Raw genomic sequence first — 19,825 nt, forward strand, 5'->3', positions numbered from 1 at the left:
CAGACTGTGCTGCCCCACACTGTGTGGTTTTTCCCATTTGCCTAGGATAGATAGTATAACTTTAAAGTAAACAATTCAAATGGCTAATTAGTTGGCTCCCTCTGTTTACCTTCCTCACAAAGGGCACTAGAAAGAGCAAGTTAAAAGCAACATTTATTTCTCATGGAGAGAAGCAGTCAGGACTTTTTTTTGCTTACTTAAAAGACTCTGGAATTTATATGGACTAGTGTGTGCTTGTAGAGCTTACTAGTGTTTTTTCTTCTATGTTGATTCTTTTGTTTTGTAACATTGCTAGAAATTGCATTCTGCAGCTTTGTGTTTGCGAGCATACATCCCATACGCTCTGTCACCCAGAGGCAATCATGGGTTTATTATCTCTAACACCAAAGTATCATTACACAGTAACAGAAAGTTAATGATTTTTAAATTAACTGTATATGAAAGTAATTCAAAACTGCAGTGTTTTCTTCTCCATATTATAGCAATAGAAAGACAGAGAGATAGTGTACTGGTTAAGAGGTTTTAGAGTTGGGCAAGCTGAGTTCATACCGTCTCTACCATTTACTATCCCCATTTGCCCATCTGTTACCTAGAGATATTACTCCTACATCACAGAGTTATTGTAAGGATGGAATTAAGGATGATAATGTGGGTATTGTGCTTAGCACCGTCTGAGGAGATGGCCTAGCCTCAACAACAGTGGGCATCTTTATTATTAATGATAAACAAGTTGTACTCACTGGATGTGTAACACGAGCAGTGATAAATATGAGACATCCCTTCCTTTTACTGACCATTCAGCTAAAGCAGAATTTGGGTCTCTTAACCATTTTATTCTTCTATGCATTGTCAAAGTGTAAAAACTTAATTTGAAATTGGTAAAGAGTAATTAGTCATTGTTAGGAAAAAGCTTGTTGCATTTTGTAACCTTGAGCCCAAACCCATGATGATCCTCTATATGGACAATGTCCCATCTTTGAATGTCATCTTAACGTCTGCAAGAAGCAAGACAGAGGAGTTGCTCCTTATTTTGCTGATTCAGCAAAGGACAAATAAGAAAAAATATTAAATGCCCTAAAGATATCACAGATTTTTGCACCATTCCCTTTATATCAGCTCAGCCCCCTGATGAGTAGGAGCTGCTGCTGCTGCGTGGTATTGGCCCTGCTTCACAAGACCAGCACCAAGCATTGTGGCAGACAAACCCCAGTGGGGTTAGCCCTGGGAATGTTTACGTTGACCCATATTAACCATAGTGAAAACGTGTCCATATTTTAATCTCCTCTGATGGATGATAAATTCCTTGAGCAGCTTGCCCTAAAAAAGTGATTGTGCCTGTCTTCAAACAGTTTACAATTACAGGGTACCTAACTAGGACCCAGTAAAATTTTGCTGGCTTGAGGCACAGTGATTAAAACTACATCGTGATGTTTCCAGTATTTAATGCCTCAACACTGAAGACCATTTAGAAAATAAGGGAAAAAAAAAAAAGCTGTAAACTGTCTAGTTTCCCACCACCAAACAGAGCCACTCCAAGCATTCTGGTGACTTTCCTTTATGCATCATTTTGTGGATTTTTAAAAATTTATTTTCTCATAAGCATGTTAATGTGATTACATTCCCTTCATAAATATTTGAAATATGGGTGATCTGTCAAGTGGCTATCCCAATTTACTCAAGTATTCCATTTCCCCTGTAGTTTGACATTGAAATGGTTACCAATTACTCTTCTAAGTAGACCTGCAATATTCATCGTATTTTATAAAACTGTCCTTGAATTTAGGATTCTTTCCTTTGGATAGATTCTAAGAAGTGAGATTAATGAGTCAAATGGTTTACACTCATGAACAATATATGAGTGAGTACCTGTTTTCAAATATATTTGACAACTCTGGATATTAACTTTAAAAAAAATTGCTTCTTTATAGGCAGATTGTTTTAAATTGCATTTATTAGAGTGACTGAAATCCATTCTCGAGCTTGGCAAGATTTAAACAAGTAAAATGAAATTATTTTGGTGTATGGTATGAAATGAAGAGCCCGATTTTCCCTTCATACATCGCTGTTTCTAACCTTCTGATTCCCACCTCTGTCTTTCAGTTTCACGGGAGATTCTAAACTTGCGTCGAGTATGCGCTATGTGGAAACACAATCAATGCAGATAGGAGCATCCTATATGATTCAGTTCAGTTTGGTGATGGGCTGTGGCCAGAAATACACTCCGCACATGGACAACCAGGTGAAGCTGGAGTACTCAACCAATCACGGCCTCACCTGGCACCTGGTCCAAGAGGTAGGTCTATTTTCTCTAATGCTTGTGATAGGTAAGCTCCTTCTTTTTATGTAGGAAGCAGAGTTACAATTCCAAAAGTTTAGGTTTGGTTGAAAAGGAACAATGTTATTTGTGACTTAGCATTGACGTCAAGTCAGCAATAAGGATTCCACATTCTGCACTGTCAGATACTAAATTGTAATTGAAAATTAAAAAGAAATGGGAATAACTTCAGGACTGAATACTCTAGGATGGTGCCTGGAATATTATTTTCTCTAACCCTTCCTTCCTCCTTCCTCTCTTTCTTCTCTCCCTATAGCCTGTCTTCATCTGTTCCTTCCTAAGTCTCTTTACCTGTAGGTAGACCGTATTAAGAATCTGGCATCTCTTGCCTTTAAAAAAAAAGAGAGAGAGAGAGAAAGAAAGAAAGAAAGAAAGAAAGAAAGAAAGAAAGAAAGAAAGAAGGAAAGAAAGAAAAATAGATCCGGATTCTTAGGATCAAATGTACTTCTTTATGTATATACACAGTGATCTGACTTTGCAATAAATGCATAAATAGCACATGAATAGAATAATTTTAAAATGCCAGTGTTAGCAGGTCAAAAAAAATGGATCCTAATCCATGTCTGTTTTTTTATGTGAGAATTAAAGGACATTTAATTTCATGGTGACACTTGTTTCCATTATTTCCCAAATATTTTAGCTTCACAGAAGGAAGAACCATGGATTGCATCCATATTGCAAATAGTTAAGATTATGACATTAGATTTCTCTAAAGCCTTGGGCACTTATGGTGAGTGAGTCAACATATTGTCACTGGAGGAATAGAAGCCAAGTTTAATTTTTGCCTTCCTTTCTCTTAGGAATGTCTTCCAAGTATGCCGAGTTGTCAGGAATTCACGTCAGCAAGTATTTACCATGCCAGTGAGTTCACGCAGTGGAGAAGAGTCATAGTGCTTCTTCCCCAGAAAACTTGGTGAGAGATGACATCCATAGATACGGTTGAGACTTTAACTTTGACTATCTCTGTTAGCATGGCTTGAATGTGAAGGAGAATTAAGAACAATGGCAAGATGAATTTTCTTTGTCATCAAAAGACCCAGATCTTTCTTTTTATACCAAAGATATTTGAAAAATAGAGCTGACGAAAATTTGATTTCCAAACTGTCCTACTTTTTTAAAAATTTTAGTATGGTTGACACACAATGTTACATTGTGTATACCAGGTGCACAACTTAGTGATTTGACAACTCTGTACGCTATGCTATGCTCACAAGCGTAGCTACTGTATGTCACCACACAACACTGTTAAAATGCCATTGACCGTATTCCTATGTCATGCCTTTTATTCCCGTGACTTATTCATTCCCTAAACGGAAAACTGTATCTCCTACTCCCCTTCACCCATTTTGTCCACCCTCCCCACCCCGTGGCAACCATTCTGTTCTTTGTATTTGTTGGTCTGATTCTGCTTTGTGTTCGTTTATTCAATTTTTTGTATTTTATTTTTATGATTTTATTTTTTTATTTGAGAGAGAGACCACAAGCAGAGGGAAATGGGGGAGGGAGAAGCAGACTCCCTGCTGAGCAGGGAGCCCGATGCAGGGCTCAATCCCAGGACCCCCAGGATCATGACCTGAGCCGAAGCCAAACGCTTAACTGAGTCACCCGAGCTCCCCTGTTTAGTATTTTAGATCCCACATATGAGTGAAATCATGTGGTATTTGTCTTTCTCAGTCTGACTTTCACTTAGCATTATACCCTGTAAGTCCTAGCTTTTTCTTTTTCTTTTTTTTTTTTTTTTAAGATTTTATTTATTTATTTAACAGAGATAGAGACAGCCAGCGAGAGAGGGAACACAGCAGGGAGAGTGGGAGAGGAAGAAGCAGGCTCACAGTGGAGGAGCCTGATGTGGGGCTCGATCCCATAACGCCGGGATCACGCCCTGAGCCGAAGGCAGACGCTTAACCGCTGTGCCACCCAGGCGCCCCTAAGTCCTAGCTTTTTCTGACCTTCCTTCCTGCCCCAACTCAATGAGTCAGTTCCTTTAGGTTTGACATATGTAGAAGGAAAAGATACAGGAATCCAAACTCTCCTATGTCAAGACAATTTGGATTTCAAGGCTGTTTTCTTGCTGCGAAGCCCTACTTTTTATTTCAAAAGCTTAATACACGCTTTGTTTTTCCATTCACATTCTTTCAGGAACCATAAAAATCATCCCCCAAGAAGCTAAAGCCTCAGTGATTAAGGAGAAAATTAAATATTTGATAGTGTTTAAGAGAAAAATACATTTTTCCCTAAATATTACATAACTTTGTGTTAGATTGATCACCCTGGGCATCTGCTCATGAGGAATAGATTACTGGAGGAAGAGCAAAGACAGGGAGTCGAGTTAGAAGTTTCTAGGCATTCAGTGTTTGGGTGGCTTGGAGTATGACTATAGCAGACAAGACAAGAGCCATCACTGTGAAATGTATTTTAATCAAGTAGGGCTTGCGCTGGTGCACTACATGGGAGCTGTGATAGAAAAGAAAGAATCAAAAACAGTTTGTGAATCCGAGGCCCAGAGAAATTGTTGGATAGTCGTACCATTGACCGAGGTGGAGAAGCCTGGAGAAGGAGTGGATTTGGGGCAGGAAATGAAGTGTTCTGTTTCTGGGATGCAGCTTTTGAGATACTTATCTATCCAAGCAGAAATGTCAAGAAGCCAACTGGATTTATCCATCTGGAGCTCAGAAGAGAGGTTTGGGTTGAAGAGTTAAATACCATGAGTACTGTTTGAAGCTCTGGGACAGGATAAGCTTGCCCAGAAAGAACCTTAAGCTAGAAATTAGACTAGAAATTAGAAGTCCCGATCTCTCAGTCTATCCTTACCAGTGATTAATTAATCACATGATTTTAACCATTCACAACCTCTTCAAGCCTGATTTCTTGTAAGTAGAATGAAGAAGTTTAATTAGATGATCTTAAAAGTCCTTCTCAGTTCAGGAATTCTAAGATTCTGTGACATGGATAATAGAAAAAGCATGAAAGAGACAAGAATTACATTTTTCTGTGGTATCAGCCTTCCAAGAGCCCTTTTGTAAAGAGAAAATTACCAAATAAACCCTTCTTTGATTATTTTACATGGAAGTTAGGTTCTACACAAAAACAATTGGTTAGATAACAACCTAACATTTTTATATGTCCTTTAGTTGGAGATTGAATTACTAAATTATAGAAGAATGCCTCCTTGATTATTTTTAAGGATTCATCATTATGTCAGTTGGAATAAAATGCTTGAAATTTGATTTCCACAGATTTTTTTTACATCCAACTGTGAGCCATTTCCTGGATACTCTGTTAATGCTTTGTATGACAAGTTGCTACTTTCTCTGACATCCTATTTTTTTTTATGTCTACTGCTGAGAATATAATCAAGATCTGTATTTAATTTCAATGATATTCCAAGCATTTCTATCATGATTATAAAAAAGCAACAATTTGAAATAGTAGTCGTACTTGCTGTAAAGCTACTGAGGTTTTTTCTTTATGATTATTTCACCAATAAGTGTATCACCCTTATTATTTAAAAGTGTTGATCTTTATTTATTGACTTGTGGGGTATAATTTGAAAATTATGATGGCAAGGTCATCTTAATAGTATATCTCAGAGATGATGTCTTTTCATCCCTAGAAATGTTATAAACTATTATTTTTTTAAAGATTTTATATATTTATTTATTTATTTATTTATTTGAGAGCGAGAGCAAAGTGAGAGAGATCACAAGTCATGGAAGGGCAGGGGAGAGAGAGAGGCAGACTCCCCAGTGGATAAGAAACCCAATGCAGGCTTGATCCTGGGATCATGATTTGAGCTGAAGTCAGATGCTTAACCAACTGAGCCACCCAGGCACCGCTGAACTATTATTCTTAATGTAGTTTAGGCAGAATCCAAAATATATTGTCCTTTATCAAAAAAAGAAAAAAATACCTTTGCATGTTATTTCACATTCAGATTGTATGTTGCATTATTATTTCCTAGCTTACAAGATAGTACCACTGAGTTGAAAGTTTTAGTATAGTCAGAAAAGATCAATTCTCATCAATGTTTATTAGACACTTGAGAGGAAATCTACTTGACCCTTAAACACTTCCATTCCAACACCGCCTGCCACATGTTGGGTACTCATTAAATGTTGGGGCATTGAGTAGAATTTTAATGCAGTGTGCCTCGATGTCTATTGGATTATTCCTGCAACGGTTTACCTTTAAGTCCATGTAAGTGAATAACTAAACTCTGCTTTTCCAAATTTTTTTCAAAGCCCTGGGTAAAGAAAGTAAAAATAGTTTGGGTTTTTTTTTTTAAGATTTTTATTTATTTGACAGAGGGAGACACAGCAAGAGAGGGAACACAAGCAGGGGGAGTGGGAGAGAAAGAAGCAGGCTTCCCGCTGAGCAGAAAGCCCGATGCAGGGCTCCATGCGGGGCTCGATCCCAGGACCCTGGAATCATGACCTGAGCCAAAGGCAGACACTAACGACTGAGCCACCCAGGCGCCCCTAAAAATAGTTTTTAAAAACAAACCCAATAAGGTATTTTCTTTTAACATTCCGGCTAATACTTAAACATGATTGCTATATATCAAAAAAAAGGGGGGGGGGCGCCTGGGTGGCACAGTGGTTAAGCATCTGCCTTCGGCTCAGGGCATGATCCCAGAGTCCTGGGATTGAGCCCCACATCAGGCTCTTCCGCTGGGAGCCTGCTTCTTCCTCTCCCACTCCCCCTGCTTGTGTTCCCTCTCTTGCTGGCTGTCTCTATCTCTGTCGAATAAATAAATAAAATCTTTAAAAAAAAATAGTGTTCATCTGGTTATTATCATTGGCTTTGGATTTATAATGCTTTTTAAAAGTTCTGCTATTAAGATAAAGTGCATTTAGTGTCCCTGGCATTCTTGATAACTTTATTTATTATATTCATCTCAAACTTTTGCAAATAGCATGTTTTTCCCAAGCATTGAGGAAAAGGGAGTGCAGTCTAGTTTGAAGCAGTTTTCCTTTTGGCAAATCTTCATTCTGCTGCTTTCACAATATACAGCTCAAAATTGAATACACACAAGCCAGGGTGGGGTCCCCACATTACCAAAGATCTGTTAACTTTGGAAAATATGCTAGATAGGACAACTTAGAGTGGAAATACTGAATATGTATACACCTGCTTGGAGAAATTATATTGTATATGAACTGAACATTTGTTACCCAATGAAAATTAATTTTGTTTTTATGAGAGACATTTACATAAGAACAGGGCCTAATGAGACCCAAACAGCTGTCAGTTGCTGACTTCATAAACAAATCCACACCTAATGACTGAATGAGTTTCAGAATAATTGGGTAAATGTAATTACAGTAACTCTGAAGGTGGAAAATACAATTTAGTCAGCGTTCATTTACCTTGATTCCTCAGCCTTGATACCGCGATACCTAACTATCAAGAGATGACTCAATGCTCCTTTAATTCAGTCTGGAAGTTTATATGGGGGAAAAAATCAAATAAAGACAGGACTGACAAGTTTTGTTGCTTTGGGGAATCGATAGAGTTTGGGTTTTAAATGCAAGTCAACTTCATTGCATGATCCACACAGCAGTGGTCCTACTTTCAGACCCAGTCCAAAGTACACAAGATTTTCCTTGTAAGAATGCTTAGATCTGGGGGCGGGGGGTTGGCAAATTAAATATTTGTATTGAGGGCAATATTTAGCAGTGATGCAGCTGCAAATCAGTGAGATCACACCTTGTGTTCTCATGTGTGACCAGCTGGAGATTGCTCACACAACGAATTTTTTTTCTCACGAAAAACGAAGCCAATATTCAACCTCTTCTTACTTCCTTTTCTGTTAATTAACATCAGCACATTAAACTGTGAGTTGTCATTTTAAATGGAAAAATCCACTTTAAGCTTTGTATCTTAAGGAAGTATTCTCTTTTTCCAGAGTTCACAAGATGCATGTTAAGGACTAATTTACTTAGTATAAGAATTTAGAATGTCTTTACGTGTGACTGTTCAGAAACATAAATAAACTGGGACAGACGTCTGAAACCCTCCCACCCCATTTTAATGTTTGAAATATCAGAACTTCAAAACAATGTATGCCTTGCCTTTCACGTAGACATGTGAGTACATAGGAAATAAACCATCACCTCAGTCAACAACCACCAGAACAAGCACTAAATATACGAGCTAGATCTTAGAAATCATTTTGCCCAATCCCTTTATTTGAGAGGTGAGGAACTAGAAAGCCTGAAGGCTTAAATTTCTCACTAAGGTCACACAGCTGATAAATTGCAGAGCTAAGGTCCAAGGGGTCGAGTTCCCAGACTCCTAGCACATTCTTTACGCCATTACCTACAGAAGGCAAAAACAGGCTGCCCTTTCCTGGCCTGTTCATCCGCTCATTGACTCATTTTTTTAGCACTCTCTTTTGGTATACCTACTTTATTATGTTCCTGTGCAAACAGGAACCATTTCTTCATTGCACTATGAAAATTGTGATGGCTATTAGATTTCAGATATAAACTTGCCATAGAGGAGGTGTACCTGTGTCATTGCATGTATCATGACGAACACTGATATGCAACAAATCAGTGTCTACTGGATGCATCTCAGCGAATCCTGAATTACCCTACTAGGAATAAAAATGCAACATATTTGCCACAGATCATTGGCAGAATAAACAATAAAGACTTAGTCTGGATTTTAACAATCTGTTACATACTTAGGGAGTATTTAATATGTGGGTAATTGATGCAGTAGACGTTAAGAGATCATTCAGAGCCATTAAGATCAAGTGAATGTGTAAGACAGTGTGCTTGACGAGCGTTTAATCAATGGAAAGAGCCTGCACGTTAATTCCACAAACCCTTTTTGTTTTCTTTTGTTTTGCACTTTGACCAAAAAGAACTAATGACAATCCCTGAAATTTTCTAGAGGCAAAATATATGATGGGATTTGGAAAGAATTTTTTGTGACTGTCAGTGGATGGAAACTTTCTTGACATTGCTCTCAAAATACGCTCTTCTTTAGACTTTCTGTCTGGTTTAGATGAATCAAGGTCCCAGGTGTTTCTCTATGTGTAATGGACTGTTTAACTTTCTGTTTCCACTTAACATCAGCTTGTCCGTGAAACCTACCCAACTTAATGTTCCTGAAATAATCAGCAGAATTTAGCACCCAGATGTTCTTACTTCTAGAACATGTTCTTCTTACAGCACATTGTAGTATGTCCCTCAAACCCAAAACAATACCCCCACACAAAACTTTTATTTTGAGAGCTCACTGGAAGTTTTCCAATAACTACTGTGTATTTATTAAAAGAAATTTTATTACTATAATTGAAACACCTCACATTTTCTTCTGTGGAAAAGAGGCTCTTTTGTATATACTTTTTTTTTTTTTTTTTAATATTCTTGCTTGCTTGCTTGGTTTTCCTAACATCAAGTCTCTGCATAACAGCAACAAAAAAATCTGGTATTTTGGTTTTCTTTAAAATGTTGCAAATTAAATTAAGATTGAGGTATATATCTAAACCACAGATTTCTTTTTAACTTTTCATCCTAATCAAATTGTTGCATTGGCTAATAGTTGAGTAGACAGACTTTCAACTACCAAAGAAAAATGATTGACAGCTAAATGCAAGTTCCAGAAAGTTCGTTATCTGAAAGAGTCTGAACTCTGACATTCTTTGTGCTACTGCATGTCTATTAAAATATTGTTTTCACTACCGTTCCTTGTTTCTAGGTCCAGTGCCACCCGCTTCCGCTGGAGTCAGAGCTATTACACAGCCCAAGACGAGTGGGCTTTGGACAGCATTTACATTGGACAGCAGTGCCCAAACATGTGCAGTGGACACGGCTCATGTGACCACGGCGTGTGCAGGTACACACACAGCCACATATGATCGACTGTCTGCTTCTCGGGGTTTGTGTTCAGAGGGATAGCACAGCAGTTGTCATCAGAGCAATATGGACAGACTGATAAATAATGAAAGAGCCAAAAGGAAACGATCCTCCTTTCTGTTCTTATTTTAGATGTAAAAGATGCTGTTACATTTTAAGTAAAGTCTGAAGCCGTATATGCTAAACTTCAAAATCTAACCTCAAGACGAGGCCTCCTGGGTTTAAATTTCAGAGTTTATTAACTAACCCCAAAGTCCTCTTTGGGGGTTAAAAGAGCCTTGCTATTGTTTCACTTCCATTCCCCTGACAGTCTTAAAACACAAGTCAGACAGCTGCTGCGCGCTGTCCTGCCCCGCGTCAAGGTTGTAGCAGGGGGAAGACGGTGATTATCACTAATGAGGAATCAGAAAGGAACACCCTTGAATACTTAAAGACTCTAAAAGAGATGTAATTTAATCAGGAAGAGGAGCCATAAAACATGGCCAGAGATACATGTTGGATGAGCAAACATTTCTATGTGATTTTCAAGACCTACATGAAGATCCCACTCTTCCCCTGCAGCTGCCGACCACCCCCACACACGCATGCACGCACGCACACACATGTGCAAACACACACATGCACAGACGCACGCACGCATAAACGCGTGCTTGCACCCATATCCTCCTTCCTTACTCCTTGGTGCCTCGGTTCTGCTGTTACAGCACCATTCCTTTTAAGAAAGGATTCTGCCCTTTTTTCTTTCTGGTGTCAAAAACTGAAGGTTGTTGCAACCACATACACAGACAGACATTGTAGAGAAAAATCTCATGTGACTGCTAAGGTTTGAGCAAAAGTGAGTGGGAAATGTTGCAGGTGCGTGGCCAGGGCATTCACAGAAGAGGCTGTGACTTGCTTACGTGGCCCTTCCTCTCTCCCAGGTGTGACCAGGGATACCAAGGCACCGAATGCCACCCGGAAGCTGCTCTTCCTTCCACGATTATGTCGGATTTTGAGAACCAGAATGGTTGGGAGTCTGACTGGCAAGAAGTCATTGGGGGAGAAGTTGTAAAGCCTGAACAAGGGTGTGGAGTCATCTCATCTGGCTCATCTCTGTATTTCAGCAAGGTAAGAGCTGGGGGCGAGTGATGACTAAGGTCTGACTAAGCTACGGAATACGTAAGCAGAGCAATGGCTATTTCCATAAGTGAGCGATTTATGGAGCAGTCTGAACTCAGAAGGTACAAACGTGAGACAGTTTTATGTTTCCCCACGCTGCTTGCTTTTAAATTCCTTTGTCAGATTCCTATCCCTGAACTACTTTTGGGAAACTCTGGTACTTTGATGATTGTTCGGGTTACTACAAATCCAGGTTAGGACCGTTGAAAATTCCTGCCCTTCTTGTCCCTGATTGAAATCTTGTTGCCTTCCTCTCCTGCCATGCCAGCCGGGCTTATATCTTGAAGGTCTTTGAGTGGGGCAGGGACTTGGTGTCTTCTGGCCCTGGCATCAGAGGGTGTGTGAGCGTGTGGCCTGGGCACGAGGAGTGAGCAGTGGAGGCAAAGGCGAAGCCTCGAGGTTAAGAGCAGCACCTTCCTGCTGCCGTCCGATTCCACCACTCCCTAGCTGTGGGACTTTGAGCAAATCCCTTACCTCAGTGTGGGGCTTGGCTTCCTCATCTGTGCAGTGGAGATGAGTACTCCACCTTGGGGTCATGCTGCAGTACTTGTAAATCATGTAGGACAGTGCCGAGCACATAGAACGCACTTCTTTTTTTTTTTTTAAGATTTTTTTTAAAATTTATTTATTTGACAGAGAGAGAGACAGCCAGCAAGAGAGGGAGCACAAGCAGGGGGAGTGGGAGAGGAAGAAGCAGGCTCCCAGCAGAGGAGCCTGATATGGGGCTCGATCGCAGAACGCCAGGATCACGCCCTGAGCCGAAGGCAGACGCTTAACGACTGAGCCACCCAGGCGCCCCCACAGAACGCACTTCTATACGTGTTTGCTAAACTTGTCAATCCATTAATCTTAAGAATGTGGTTGGAGGAATGAGGGATGATGGTGAGCTTTGGGGATGTGCAGAGCTGTTCCCTGGGACTAACTGTCCATGTTGAGCAGACACCTCGCATCCTATTTTGGCTCGGTTTGGTGGCTCCTGGTGGTGTCTGCTAATACAGGACTGTCTTAGTCAACTCACGCAACTATAACAGAAGTACCATAGATTGGGTGGCTTAAATAGAATTTTTTTCTCACAGTTGTGAAAGGTGTGAAGTCCAACATGAAGGCACCAGTAGATTCAGTGCTTGGTGAGGGCCTGCTTCCTGGTTTATAGATGCCCATCTTCTCATTGTGGCCTCACATGGTGGCGAGAGCACAGAGAGAAAAAGCAGGCTGTCTTGTGTCTGGTCTTATAAGGGCCCTAATAAGGCTTCACCCTCATAACCTAATAACCTGATAAAGGCCCCACCCCCTAATACCATCCCTTTAGGGGTTAGGCTTTCAGCATATGGATTTGGGGGACACAGACATGAAGTCCATACAGAGACAGTGTAGAAGTTTGTCTTGCAGTGTTCGGCTCCACTAGGGACAGCACCAGGTTGGGCAGACAGGTCAGTAGACCACCGAAGGACTAAGGTGCCACCCAGAATCTCTAAGACTGAATCTCTTGGAACACGCCCAACCCCTGTTGCTTGGTTAGTGACGGGGAAGGGTGAACCACCTTCCTCTCCTCCCTTGCTACCATCTAGGCAGGACATTATTTTCTTTTTCCCTCCTCCAATTCATCTGTTTATTTAGTCCTCAAAAAGACTAGAGTGGGAGCAGGTCCAGTTCTCCAACTTGAGCTACATGTCTAACCCTACTTATTAGCAGCTCTCTTTAGAATGTCAGGTGCTTAAAACCACTTCTTTCCAGCAAGGACTGTAGCCACCAATTCTAGGACAACTAGAAATGTCCCAGTCTACATCACCTAACAAATACGCAGGTGTGGGTGATATACTGTAGGGCTCATATGTTGTGGAATCTGGGCAGAAATCCAAAATAAGTTAATTTATGCAAATACAAAAATAGGTACAGGTTTTGTTTTGATGCAGGTGCAGAACAAAGAATCAGCAGCAAGTAAACAAGATAGAGAATGATAGAAAATCAGGGATGAATTCCATTTGATGATATTTCCTATCCATTGACATTGAACATCCTCTGGTCATTATTGTTAAAGATAATTGTCCCCAAGTGACCAATATACATTCCACAGATCTGGATACACTGTGTAATTGTTCAGAAATGGGAAGGTTCTATCTCCCATAAGCATCAATTTTAGATAATATTATGAATCCTTAACCAATATGAATCCTTTAACCAAACACCCCAGTAAACACATATGCATACACACAAATATTTGGAACATAGAAAGGTTACATATTAATATGTATATAACTGTAATTCAAGATGATCTCTATAGTAAAACTACGTGGATCTGTACCTAAGCTCCAAAACTCATTAGCTGGTTCATCTTGCAGGCTTATAACATCTTTCTGCACCTCAGTTTTCTCTATTGTGAAATGGGATTTGGAGAGGATCAGTGGGTTAATGAAGGCAAAGAATAAAGAATAGTGCTGGGCACATAGAAATCGCTCAGTAAGTGTTAGCTATCACAATTACATTTTATGAGAATATATTTAAAATCGGTATCACTAGATATTTCCATGTGTATGCCCTGCCACTAACTTAAAATCAGCATTTCAGGGGTGCCTGGGAGGTTCAGTGGGATAAGTGTCTGTCTTCAGCTCAGGCCATGATCCCAGGGTCCTGGGATTGAGCCCCACGTCTGGCTCCCTGCTCAGCGGGGAGTCTGCGTCTCCCTCTCCCTCTGCCCCTCCCCCCACTTGTGCACAAGTGCTCATTCTCTCTTTCTCTCTCCTTCAAATAAATAAATCTTTTACAAAATCAGCATTTCAAAAGTAAAATCATTCTCTTCCCCTTCCAATCCAGCTTTCTCCCTAAATTTTTGCCAAAATATCTGAAGAGCATTTTTTTTCCCTTTTTTCTCTTGTATCAGGCAGATCTGTTTTGAATTCTAAGTGAGAGAAACTAACTTAGGCAAAAAAGGAAATTTGGTTCATGTAATCAAAACACAAGGGAGGGCTTAGATGAAACTGGCCTCAGAGATCTCTGGAACCAGAAACTCAGTCACCCACAGAACTCTCTCCTCTATGTTCAGGTCAGCTGTCATTATGAGAGTGGTACCGAGGCCACAGGGCTTCCTGAGCAGCTCCGTAGAAAAATCTGGGAAAGGTTTCTAATTGGCCAATCACAGTGTGCTGGGGAATGGTGTATTCTGAGTGGCATAGCCAGAGTCATGTGCCCACTCCTTCAGCAGAGAGTTGGTATATAGGGTTTGGCAGCCCCCACCAGCAGGGGCAGTGACCCAAAGGAACAACTCTGCACAGCCACCAGCTTTTGCAAAGCACCCTAAACCTAGAACGTGCTTCTGTCCTGTCCCACTTCTATCACAGACATTCGGGATGCTCTCCAGTACTGCTGCCCCAACTATACAACTTATTTTGTTTTTTGAAAAGTTAGAGCTCTGCTCCACACAGAAATCTCTCCTCCACATCCCAGGTTTTGCCAATTTCCCTGTCTTCGCTTAATCTCCACTGCCTACCCTGATGCCTTCCACCATCTCTGTATCCCTGTAAACCTTGTAGCATCTGGCTCAAATCCTGCTGCTCCGTGGAGCTTTGTGGGACTATGGCAAACTACACTGATCTCTCCGTTCTTTGAATTCCTCCCTCATTGGTGTTCTGTACATATATAGATCATATTTTTATTTTTATTCCCATAGGACCCAGCAAGATGCTGAGTCCTACTGACTGAGCTGAACTCTAGATAAGATGTTCAGCTCAGAAAAAACATGCCACATGGTAGGCATTTACAAATCAGTAAGTACATTTGAGACGGAATAGATTGGAGAATTGACAGATGATCGTATGACCAAATGGGACTCGACAAGGAATAGAATTTGATCTGCAGCTCTAATTGTCATTATCGTCACTATACATACTTGTGAACTCTCCTTTCAAGTTTGTGGTATTGTGCCTGGTGTGACTGGCGCCCAATAATTACTACTGAAGAAAGGAATGAATGAACAAATGAAAGAAAAATGGAAAACAAGAGGTTCTAAAGAAATGGTTATTTTCAAATAAACATAGTAGAATTATTTTTCTAGTAGCACTTTGATTACAGAAGATTTTAATAGGAAGCAAAAGGGTAAAGTTTTATGAAATGTTTTAGAGGTTGTGTTATTAAGTCTCTAGATTCTGAAGGCATTACCTTTAAATATGTTTTATTTTATCTAAACCCTTAAAGCAGTGAGCCATTTTGACCTAAAATGTTGGGGGGAAATAGAGTATTTTTCACATTCCAGGAGATCCATAACCTATGACTCCAATACATATGCGTGTGCACGTTACACGTGTGTATATGTCTAGACACACACATGTAAATACATTGATCATAGTAGAATAGAGAAACTAGCACATGTTACATCAGATTCTAAACTCTGACAAAAAGTTTGCCATGAACCATTTCCTTTTTCTTTTTTATCTTCCCTTAAAACAATGTTCAACATTTCAGTTCACTGAACAAAAGAAAACGATTTGTGCTATTCTCTGGGAAAAAACATCTTCAGTGCCAAACTAAGCATTTGTATGATATTTTCCACCCCTTACAAAAACCCCACAAAACACTTTCAGAACCTTTGTCGACCAACACCGTACTCTCCTGGAAAAACAACACCGCTCTGTGATTTTCACAATAGACCAATCATTCCAACCAGCTAATTGTGATAATTGGATTTTTATAATTCTCCTCACCTTACATCTTTATCCTTTTGGCTCATTTCCACGTGCCAAATTTTTCACAGAAGCTTGCTGGATTGGAATTAACTAGCTAGGTTCTATAGGTTTTCTTCTGAAAATGATTCTTCCTGTAATGATCCTGAGGCATGAGAATTCTAGGCCAGATTATAATAACCTCTGAGGTGTTTCTCCCTTACAATATTTCAAGTCAACAAAAAGAAAAAAGTGCACATAGCACATTGAAAATGCATATTACTTGTAAGCTTTTCTCAAATACTTACTTAAAATTGAGAATTCCAAAGAGTAAGTTCCTGTCTCAGGATTAACTTCGGTTCTCACTTCACTGGCCCCCTCGGTTATTTGAGAATCTCTTAATTGGCTTTAGATTTATCAGTAACAGTGTACTGTTTTAATTACCCCCAAGTATTTCCCCTGTGATTTCTAATAACTGAAACCCTTTCTTAATTAACTTAGTGGATTAGAGTAGGGTTTAAATTATAAGTGTGTGGGTGTTTTTCTCTATACTATGTATCCTATCTCAATTTTTCTCCCTGACTTTTAATTGAACTCCTTGGGGGCTCTCCAAGACCAGTTTGGTGCAGTCTGTGGATTAGCTTTGGCAGTATCTGTTTGGGTGGAAGAATCTCATGAGCAAACCCTTTTTTCTGTTCCATTAGCATGAACCCATTTACTCACAACAGGACTGTGACATGTAGGGGACACACGGAGCAAAGGAAGCAAGTTGCTGGATTCGAGGAAAATTTTCACATTTTTAAAACACAAGGAGACCATTTCACAGTCACAAAAACTTACTGAAATGATCCCTCCCAACCTCTCTGTTTCCCAGAAAGAGACAGAGACTAGGAGCCTCAGAGACTTGGATACTCTTTCTTTTTGTCAGTTTCTATTTTTGCCAGTTTCACTTTAATTCCCAGGGAGGAGGGGGGTCAGGGCAATCTCTGGAGAGGATGTTTCTTCAACAAGACATGCCATGTGCTTGGCAAATTATATGCAACATGTATTCATCTAATTGTCACAGCACCCTATAAGGAAGGTATTATTACCCATATTGTACCTTTGAGGAAAATAAAAGCTCAGAAAGGTCACATAGCTAGTGAACAGCATGAATAATGGGCTAAAATTCCAACCCAACTCCAACTGATTTCAAAGTGAATGGTCTCTCTTCCCCATTACTCCGCCTGGAGGAGATTTACAAAGCAAATAGAGGGAGTGTTTTAATTAAAATTAATTTTGCCTTATTTTTAAAGACTTTTGAATACTCTTTCTATAATTAGCAGTTCCCAAGGGTCTCATAACCAAGTCTGGGAGTCAGTGATGCAGAGACTAATCAAACGTAGTCAGGAACAGTTACCGTAATGAGAGCAAAGAATTAAATGGCATGACTTGTGCCTCTCAATGTTAAATGGGGACAAAATCATCTCCAGGTGGTGCTAGGATGTTTGTATGATCTTGAAACTAAAACAGCAAAATGCCAAAGAGCTCCCAGATGATTGAATCTGTGACTCTTCCATCTTTTGGAAAGGCTGGGAAAAGACAGCTGGTGAGCTGGGATCTGGATACCTCTTGGGTGGACTTTGTCCAGTTCTACATCCAGATTGGCGGAGAGAGTGCCGCGTGCAACAAGCCGGACAGCAGGGAGGAGGGCGTCCTCCTCCAGTACAGCAACAACGGGGGCATCCAGTGGCACCTGCTGGCAGAGATGTACTTCTCCGACTTCAGCAAACCCAGGTAACTGCCCCTGATGGCCTTCTGGTGGTTTCCAGGAAGGGTAGAGAGTACATTTTTGTTGCACTGTTTCCAATATGTCGCTAATTCTTGCAAAAGTAGACAAACTCATAAGTATCTGATAGGCTAGCCCAGCATATAAAAATTTCATTTCATTTATTTCTGGACAAAAAGTACTTGTTTTCATGGCTGAATTCTTTTTTTTTTTTAATTTTTATATTCACAAAATGATAAATTTTATTTTTCTCCAATTGTTTCAAAGTATCATAAAGAAACTCTATTTAAATGAATATCGTAAAAATGTAAGGTTCTCTTAAGTCACTATATGTTGGCTAATTGAAGAAAATAACAAAAATAAAACTAAATGTCATGGCTGAATTCTTAAAGAACTTAAGAAAAATTGTAACTAGAGGAAAAGTAAGACAATTGAACAGTTTTCCTATGGCTCACTTTTCCCATTCCCAGGTTTTTAAAATACACACACCCCATATATTTTATATATATATATATATGCATAGTTATTTATATATAATAAAATTATTATAAAATTAAATATATGTAAAATATAAATTTATATAAAATATGTATAAAATAAAATTATATATAGAATATAAACATACACTTATATAAATATATATGTTCATTGATTAGATTTAACAGCAAGATAATTTTATTCAAAGTATCCATATGGTACCAGAGCTAATCCTAGACAACATCTGTGGGGCTCAGATTTTTCTAAAATTTTTTACTGGTCCATCCCTGTCTTTATTTTCATGGTTGAGGAATGTATGTAATAAAATGTCTTAGACAATGACAGTTAAGGAGTTTGGGAAAATGACTCATGTTTAATACTAATACCTATACCAGGCGATCAATATATTTTTCTGTATTTAAATTTTGTTATTTTACAATTATGGAGTATTTTGAAATTCTACATTTATACTTTATATTTTATATGTGTCATTAAAATCTATTCAAGGTTATCATTTGTAGAATATTCCGTTTTATAATCTCAGTATTTGCACTTTAACATAAAAACAGAATCTTTCTTTATAGGTTGACCATCAACCGTTTCAAGTTTTAACATCCTGTTTTGCATTTTACAACTCAACCTTGTTTTATTGGATAAAAATATTATCGAAGACAATATAGATCCAATTCTCACAAATTAAATATATTTGAACACACTGTATAACATATAGCTGTTTTGTAGCTTGAAGGTTCCTAAGTTTGTTGTTTTAAAACATTGAGTCATTTAAAGGTGACATAACTTTCCGTAATATAACACAAGTAGACACGCAGACAGACCAACCAAAAGCTTTTCTTCTAAGAGACACAGAGAGAAGCAGAAACCAGAAGGGAGGTAACTGGGTAAAACGAAAGACATAACATCCAGGGAGAATGTCAGGAACGGTGTGTGGGAGACAGAACCTGATGAGATTTCCCCCAGTACAGGACAAGAGGTATTGATAATGGTGCCAAACTAGTTTAAACAACAATTTAGAATAATTCAAGTTCTTTTTTCCAAACGTCATCATTGTCAATTTGGAAATTCTTCAACATTCAGCAAAGTGGCTAGATTACTATACAGACACACAAGAATTTGGTAGCTTTTTCAAATTTCAGAAATATTCAGTTTTTATTAAGGGGAGTTTTTCTTTAGGGCCAGAATATTTCACCACATTCTTAAAGAGTTCTATGACACTAAAATGGTTGGGAAATTTTGAGTTGGGAGATATCAGAAAAAGATCCCGCTCATGGTGGCAAATACATAAATATAAGGAATAACTTTAACCAACAGTACTGAGCATCTCTGTAAAAAAGTACTATGAAACTTCAAAACTTCCCTCAGAGATATAAAAGAAAACAAATAAGTGGAAAATAATACAATGTCTCTGGATAGGAAAACTAAATATTGTGATATGAAGATATCTCTTAATTTATGTTTCATGCCATTCCAATGAAAATCTTAGTGGTATGTTTTGGGGAACTTTATAACTAGAAACATAAACTTGCAAAAAAAAATAGAGGAATGC

The 19,825-nt window shown here is 39.0% G+C and overlaps 1 protein-coding gene across 1 annotated transcript in view; it reads left to right on the forward strand.

The window, feature by feature from the left end:
- Positions 1–19,825, forward strand: part of RELN (reelin) — a 476,703-nt gene that overhangs the window by 345,196 nt on the left and 111,682 nt on the right. Inside the window, exons 21-25 of the mRNA XM_026503988.4 lie at positions 2,101–2,293; positions 3,136–3,248; positions 10,049–10,186; positions 11,127–11,313; positions 17,587–17,792. Of these exons, the coding sequence (XP_026359773.3) occupies positions 2,101–2,293; positions 3,136–3,248; positions 10,049–10,186; positions 11,127–11,313; positions 17,587–17,792 (837 nt within the window). The remainder of the gene's footprint in view (positions 1–2,100; positions 2,294–3,135; positions 3,249–10,048; positions 10,187–11,126; positions 11,314–17,586; positions 17,793–19,825) is intronic.

Source organism: Ursus arctos, unplaced genomic scaffold, assembly GCF_023065955.2.
Source record: "Ursus arctos isolate Adak ecotype North America unplaced genomic scaffold, UrsArc2.0 scaffold_3, whole genome shotgun sequence".
Classification (NCBI taxonomy): domain Eukaryota; kingdom Metazoa; phylum Chordata; class Mammalia; order Carnivora; family Ursidae; genus Ursus; species Ursus arctos.